General features: G+C 34.4%; 1 protein-coding gene across 1 annotated transcript; it reads right to left on the bottom strand.

The window, feature by feature from the left end:
• Positions 1-138: 138 nt before the first annotated feature.
• Positions 139-8,041, bottom strand: LOC117321602. Its single transcript, XM_033876078.1, has 5 exons — positions 7,928-8,041; positions 5,578-5,705; positions 4,779-4,940; positions 909-955; positions 139-252 (listed from the first exon to the last, which is right to left on the bottom strand). The coding sequence occupies exons 1-5, from the start codon at positions 7,984-7,986 to the stop codon at positions 196-198; spliced, it is 453 nt and encodes a 150-aa protein (XP_033731969.1). The 5' UTR covers positions 7,987-8,041; the 3' UTR covers positions 139-195.
• Positions 8,042-8,622: the final 581 nt, after the last annotated feature.

Raw genomic sequence — 8,622 nt, 5'->3', positions numbered from 1 at the left:
CTTTCACGTAAATCTTCCCGCTGTAAATGGTGATTCAACACTCCAGATATTCCCCGGACTTATAATTTATCTGATTTGTGATACAGGCTGTCCTGATGACCAACTGTTATACTAGTATACAGACAACAATATCTATCATCAATGAGGATCATGGTTTATTAATACCAGCAAAGTTCTAGATAGGCTCTGGCTACTTCATGGCATAACTGGTGGCTGTGAAGGAGAGTGGGCGGCCTCATTATTCTCAAGGACCTTGAAATAAAAACGAAATTACAGTAATAATAAAATATATCCACTAGTTCAATTACGGAGGTTTTTTACCCGCTCATCCTAGAAAAAAATTCTATCACAGTATTCTGCAGAATGTAGGATTAGCGAACATACACCTTCATATATACTCTGGTCCAGTCATTCCTTCTCTTTGTTAATTTTCACAATTGACATACTGCCAAATTAACTCCAATTCACATATATTCATGGAAAGTTAATACAATTTTCAATCACTTAACATGGTTTAATCTTCAGCTTATCTTACTGCTGTAATTATTTCTTGCAAGTTGAATAATAACACATGCATAATATATACATGTAAGTGTAAACATAAGTAAAAACTGGAAGATGGGGTCATATTGATCATCAAAATATATTTTGTGATAACTAAGGCATTGCTGGATTCCGTTGTATATGACCATGTTCATTTCTGACAGTGGAAATGTTATGTTTAGATAAATGCTTGTACGAATTAACGATATCAGCTTGAGAAATCTGTACTACATGTAGGTTAATGACCAGTCTTGTTTTAATTCCCATTATTTTTTTTTAATAACGAGTGCATTATTTCTCTAATCAGAGTTGAAGTTAACAGTGCAAGTAAAATGTTATTAAGACTTATTACAACAATGACTTACGCTTATCCAGTGGTGCACGAACTCATCACTATCCACCATTCCGTCCTCTGGAAACGTAAATTCATGGAAAAGTTGAAGTGTTTAGTCAGATATCATAACAAAACATATACTCGATATCATCCTCATTGCTTGGGTATTGCTATATCTTAGACACGTTACACTATTCATAAGTAGAAATCACCATATAGTCGCTTTTACTTTTCTTCGTTTTTGAAAAAAAATCTTTTATGATTTATTAGTTATGGATTTTAGTGTTTCATAAATCAAATATGTCTGGGTGCATTTTGTATTGTGTAAATTAATGCGTGATATGAAATATGTGTAACGCTCAAATAAAATATTCAAGTAATATATATTATCATCACTATCTATTTCTTCGCGGACAACCCTAGTGTAAATTTAGGTAATTTCACGTTCTCAAAATGTGAAGTGGGGTAATGACCGCAGAACCAACAGGTATATCGATTAACCTGAAGCGAACGTGATGGAAGGCTTCTTATAAAGGATGTATATCTACCAAGTATGTACGTCGATCATGATGGATAGCTCTTCCCTGTATAGTATGATTTAATTCGACCACGCAACAATTGAAATCGTGATAGTAAATAAGTCGGTCATTAAATCAACCGTGACAAACACCGTTAAGAGGGAAAACTGAAAGTTGAAACTGAAATCGTCACACTTACATGTATCATGCAATCTAATTGAAATTAGACTTTTTATTTTCACTCCTCTACGATACACTGTAATACAAGTATTTGTATTGAAGTGTATCGTAGAGTATTGTAGAAGAGCGGAAATTACAAGTCTAATTAGGGCTTTTCACCCAAGTGGTGAAAAGACCTATTGTTTCTGTTATGTTTCTTATTAGGGCTTTTCACCTAAGTGGTGAAAAGACCTATTGTTTTTGTTCTGTTTCTTCTTATTATTATTATGCTACACTTTTTTTTGTCCACACATTTGGGCCAAAACGGTAAGGGTTAGGACAATGGCATGTATCTTACATTATATGGCATATGTCAAAGGGGTGTAGTTATCTATTGATAAGTAGGTCAAACATCCAATATGGCCGCTATGACGTCATACCTAACAAGTTTAAAATGACCATAACTCGAAAAATATTTAATCTACAAGGTTCATGCAATTACAAAATATGCCTAATAAAAAAGCTCGCTAAGGGGTCAAGTTCATCTATTTTTAGAAAATATGTATTTTTCAATATTTTTCAAAAATTCTTTCGAAATATGATGCAGAATGTTATTCCGATGATTTTGATGTCTTTAGTTTTTCGGTAACGTTTCACGTTAAGGCGGTATGCCACTTTGAATATTTCCATTGTTCTTTTTTGCATCAAGACCATGCACATTTTAATTTTCTCCTCAAATTCCACCAGTGCGATTCAGCACAAACTTCGACAACATCATTATAATATTGTACTGACCAAGTTTTGAATTCTTGGGCTCGGTCCGAAATCCATGGCCGCCATGACGTCATATATTAAAAAAGTTTAAAATGGCCATAACTTAAAAAGCATTCATTTTACAAAGGTCATGTAATTATATTATATGTAGATAATGCCTAGCGCTAACTTTTACTCACCAAAAGATTTTAGGTCAGAGGTCAAATAAAAGAGTTCGCTATTGGGTCAAATTAGTCTATTTTTAGAAAATCTTCCTTTTTCAATCTTTTTCCAAAAAAAATTCTCAGTATGATGCAGCATGTTATTCTGATGATTTTGATGTTTTTAGTATTTCGGTAACATTTGCCATTAACGCGAATTAAACTGGCATCTGAGATATAACGTTAGATGGACGAGGGGAGATAACTCGTACAATGTGCTGTACGAGTTACCTCCCCTCGTCCAACATTTGTTGAAACGTTTCATCTCAGATGCCAGATTAATTCAAAACTAGAATGTGGATGACCTATCAAGTGTTCTTAAATAGTTGTTTTAACCTTTGGAAATGCCAACCCTTTAGGTAATTTATGCCAAGAAGGTGAAAAGCCCGTCAAATTGTTAGCCAACAATTTCTAGTTATTGAAAAATTTTTCTTCTTCTGCACTTGATTTTGTGACAGCCATTCAGCAAATATGGTATAAGTTATGTTTAAAATGATGTAGGTATGTTTAATAAAAAGGTCTGAAGATGTTCATGTAACAAAATAAAGTAGGTCAGAAAATTCAAAATGGCCGCTATAACGTCATACCTAAAATGTTTAAAATGACTATAACTCAAAAAGTCTTCATTATACAGAGGTTATGTAATTATATTATTTGTAGACAATAACTGGGCTAACTTTTATATAATTACAAGTTTAAGGTCAGAGGTCAAATAAAAAAGCTCGCTAAGGGGTCCAGTTAGTCTATTTTTAGAAAATCTTCATTTTTCAATCTTTTTCCAAAAAAAAAAATATCTTAGTATGATGCAGAATGTCATTCTGATGAATTTGAAGTTTTCAGTTTTTCTGTGACACATACGGTTTCTGTTGTACGCCATTTTGAATTTCCCCCTATATATTTCAATATAGAAAAGTGTGTTACATTTTAAACTTCTTCTCAAGTTCCACCAGTGGGATTCAGCTCAATCTTAGCTGAAATAATCCTTGGATTGTCTTGGCCAAGTTATGTTATTTTTTAAGTTGATTTGAAATCCAAGATGGCCGCCATGACGTCATATATTAAAAAGCTTAAAATGCCCATAATTCAAAAAGTTTTCATTTTACAGGGGTCAGGTATTATGTTATTTGTAGTTTATGCCTGGCTCTAGCTTTTACTCACTAAAAGTTTTAGGGTCAGAGGTCAAATAAAAGCGTTCGCTATGGGGTTAAATAAGTCTATTTTTAAAAAATCTTTATTTCTCAATCTTTTTCCAAAAAAAAGTTCTTAGCATGATGTAGAATGTCATTCTGATGAATTTGACGTTTTTAGTTTTTCTGTGACACATATAGTTTCCGGTATACGCCATTTTGAATTTCCACTATATATTCTTTATTAAAAATAGTTTTACATTTTAAACTTCTTCTCAAGTTCCGCCAGTGGCATTCAGCTCAATCTTAGCTGAAATAATCCTTGGATTGTTCTGGCCAAGTTATGTTATTTTTTAAGTTGATTTGAAATCCAAGATGGCCGCCATGACGTCATGTATTAAAAAGCTTAAAATGCCCATAATTCAAAAAGTATTCATTTTACAGGGGTCAGGTAATTATGTTATTTGTAGTTAAAGCCTGGCTCTAGCTTTTACTCACTATTAGTTTTAGGGTCAGAGGTCAAATAAAAGCGTTCGCTATGGGGTCAAATAAGTCTATTTTTAGAAAATCTTCATTTTTTAATCTTTTTCCAAAAAAAGAAATTTTAGTATGATTCAAAATGTTATTCTGATGATGTTCATGTATTTTGGTGTTTCGGTAACGTTTACCATTAACGCTGAACGCCATTTTGAATTAATTTGGCATCTGATATATAACGGCATCTGAGATATAACGCTAGTTGGACGAGGGGAGATAACTCGTACAAGGCTGTGCGAGTTATTTCCCTTCGTCCACTCCTTTGTTAAAATGTTATATCTCAGATGCCAGATTAATCAAAACTAGAATGTGGATGACCTATCAAGTGTTCTAAAATAGTTTTTTATGTTTGGAAATACCAAGCCTTTCTGTCATTTATGCTAAATAGTGAAAAGCCCGTCAAATTGTCCATGACAATTTCTAGTTTTAATTAGATTGGCTTATCATGGAGCTTGGTTGTCAGCAGAACCGTGAGTTGAAAGTAACCTGTCACTTAAAACATTTTATAGAAAATGTATGCATGTGTCTCGGTGACGGTGTGTTCCGTGAAATACAAGGGGAAATAAGAAACAGAACATTTGCTTACGGTTTCCATCCATTAACTTGTAATATAAGTCGAAGTCTACGTCATCAACGAAACCATCGGGTGGCGGTGCACAGTCATAGTCCTCAAATAGTATCACGGCGAAGTTGTACAGAGGCTGGGAGACGAAGTGAAGATACTCGTGCCGAGCTATACGACCATCGTCTGTCGAGATACAATGTAGGTCTGAGATCATTTATATCATTTTATAAATCACCAACCTTTTCATTTCTGTTTCTACATCCTGATAGAACAATCATTACGGAGCCACATCTCCATGGATGATAAGAATTTTGTTTCAACAAACATGTTCACAAATCTGTGATTGGTAGATACTACTGGTCACAGATTACATGACATGGACATGTATCTACTTAAAACACCAACAAATGGAACAAAAGAAAATGATTGCTTATAAAAGACTGAAAATTACGTACTTAATATAGAATTGGAGTACTATAGAATGCTCACTAAATTATTAAGGTGATAAGAAAAACTCGACATTTTGGAGGGTGAACATAGCGGGAAGCATACAGCAAACTAATTACATATTCGAATCTTGTTTTCAAACGATCATAATTACACTTTGTCGGAGTTATAGCAGAAATTTTAAACGTGAAATGATAATAATTTACAAAACATCACACTGTTCTAAATGTCTTTTTCACCTTGTAGCAGATTCCAAGTTAGTTTAAACAGCCCTGTGGCACACATATACATTTTTGTATATCTGTAAACATTATCAGGAATACCACGATATCGTAAAATGATTTAGATAGCTAAAATATAAACTATAACTTACGGTTCACGTCGTAGTTCTGGAAGACGTCGTTGAGCTCGCTGCGCTCAAATTGTCCGTTGCCGTTGAAATCCGAATTATGGAATATGTTTAAAGCGGTCAGGTTATAAGGGCGGAGCTCTATATAATCCCTATAAAAAAGAAGTTTTATGTAATTGTAGAATGCTAAATAATCAAAACACATATTAACATCTTAATCAAAGTCCAAAGATTTTTTTTTATAAAATGGTATGACCAAAGAAATACCAGAAATGCATTTTTTTCAATAAATACAACTGATGTCGCGCTTGTAGATCAGGGATATCAACTAAACATTAATACAAACTCATCCTACAGCTGAGCTGACAAGCGTGATATTTCAATTTATATATTATGAACTTTCCATTACTTAATCGTAACTTACTTCCTCTACCTGTGATGTGTTCATTTCGCAGTTGATTCCATAGCCAAGGTCTAGTTTTAAACATCAAAACTTCCATCGAGTTAGTATAATGACTAGCAAAAGACAAACTTACACCGCATGCTATTGAGAGACGCAGACAGGTGAATATATCTATTTCTAAGTACATTTTTGTATCGGATTAATTACCACATCACCATCTCTTGTTGTTTTCCTTGTGCGATATGAAGATTAAGGTGTTCTATTCATGGTGTTGTCGCTGTTACTACCCCAGTTCCTGTTTTTTTAACATGGCATTACTCGCTGATTTTTACTTAGACTTACATCAGGTGTCATTGATAATCTTTAAACATTGTATTTTTTGTAGAGAGAAAAAAAATAAAGTAGAAGAATACATGCCACTACCATTCCAAAACACCAGTCGTATTATCCTCTTCTTGTATTTAAGCATTGGTATTTTTATTATTATTATTAATTTGGGTAACTTGCATGACACCTTTATTTTTATTAATAAGATAGTAGCATAGATCTTGACGTTCGTTTGAAATCAAATATCAAATATTTTAAATTCATTTAATTTTGGAGCTGTTGCACCTCTGATATTTCTTTCGGCTTGTGTAGAGTCAAAATCATGAACAGCATGCACAACACCCAGCCATATAAAACATGTGTGATATAACAAGACACAATGCGATGACGTCACATATTGACGGTAATTCTAACTCAGGATCGATAAAACGACGGCATATACGAGCAAAATGTATAGATTTGCACGGAGACAATTGACACAGTACAAAGAGAATAGGACCAGACATTCCAGAAGGCTTAGCGTCTTCTGTATTCTCAAAATAAAAACTACGATAAACGGAAACACTAAGCATTTCAGCATACCCCAAACACATCTGAGTTCATATCATGATTTGGATCACAAGGCGTTCCCATTACTTTCACCAACCTGTATTTTTAAAAACCATGCGCTGTTAGGGGATTTCGTCAGTAGGGGACTGATTATTTGAGCAATTCCTTAAATATCTAATCAATTGTGTCATGTAAACACCGTTAGTAGGGGAAAGCAGCGATATTACTATTTAGAAATAGGAAATTAACAGTTTGGATATTGTAATCACTATGCTTATCATTCCGCTTAGTTATAAGCGGTCCCTGCTGGTAACGTTGTAAGTAAAGATCGAGGATAATGTTGAAGATTCGGTAATGTCTTTGATTTTAAGTTCTACATGGTATATCTGATGGATAGGGTCTTTAAAGTTTTTGTTATTTAAAGATAACACTTTATTGATGTATCTATAATTAAAATTGAAAGACTTTGAAGGGTCTCTGTTACCTGTTTTGTTACACTCTTTAATATAATCAGCCTGGTATGACAACAAAAACAAGTGAGCTAAGCCCAAGAGAGGGGAACAGTTTGTTCCCATGGGTATGATATTGTCACCAAACTCAACAAAGATGGTGTTAATCAGAAATTCGGTTATTGTGACGATTTCATATTCTGTGTATTACGAAATACGCTCCAGTATATTTCTCAACTAGATACCTATACCGCCGTTCGCCTTTCTTTGTAATGAAAGCTCTCGTCTCAAAAGCACAAACGCGTTTCTAAAGTTTAAAACGAGGGTTGTGTAAAGAGCAAAGACATGTTTTGATAAAAGAGAGAGTTGATTGTCATAAAGTCCATGAGTCCTTCAAAATCCATATTTCAATAATACCACTTCTGGAGTAAATAGTATTCCAACACTAAAATATACAAATGTACATTATATATGATTCTTTTATGACCCCGTAACTGACCACTTTCGTTATTAATCTCTGTTGTTATGCGTGTCATTGCATGGTTTTGAGCTGTCCACACCTAAACAACTGACCACATACACAACATGGATTTATGTATTCAATTATTATGTGAGTTGTACGTTATCAAATCCCACGGTTACTTACTGTGCAAGGGATAGGCCTATAATGCAGGCAAAAAGAAAGCAGGACTTCATTGTGACCATGTTACACAGGAGTCGGCTGTCGGTGTGAACATTTCCACGTGTTGGCTCTTATCTACTTATTGTGACATGCTCTACACAATTATTTATGCGATTATGCTCAATTTCATTTTAGAAAACGACGGATATTTGATTAATGTCACATTGATGTGATATAAAATATGAGCGACTCGTCAATATTTTGTTAATATTGCAAAACTATGTTACAAAGTTTACCGAAAAGGATCATGATACAAAATGGACATCGGGTATGCCAAATCAAAGAGACGTAGTCCAACCATGTTTGTACCGAGAGGTATATGTTTGGTATGTTACTGGGTAAACCGCTATTCTCGGGTATAAAATTAAAAGTTATTGAAGTATTATGATTTCGAATTTCTCAACTTTCATTCCGAATCTCTACATTTAGCATCTAGTCTAAGAAGGACTACACAACTGTATGAGGTCCCTAGTACAGCTGGCGAGTCCTAGAAGGACCACACAACTGTATGAGGCCCCTAGTACAGCTGGCGAGACCTAGAAGGACTCAACAGCTGCATGATGTCCCTAACATCACTGACGAGTCCTAGAAGGCCGGAACAGCTGTGTGGTGTCTTTAACACCACTGACGAGTCCTAGAAGGACAGAAAAGCTGTAAAA

Source organism: Pecten maximus, chromosome 2 (genome assembly GCF_902652985.1).
Source record: "Pecten maximus chromosome 2, xPecMax1.1, whole genome shotgun sequence".
Classification (NCBI taxonomy): domain Eukaryota; kingdom Metazoa; phylum Mollusca; class Bivalvia; order Pectinida; family Pectinidae; genus Pecten; species Pecten maximus.
The sequence above is the reverse complement of the archived record's forward strand: the minus strand, read 5'-3'. Positions and strand labels throughout refer to the sequence as shown.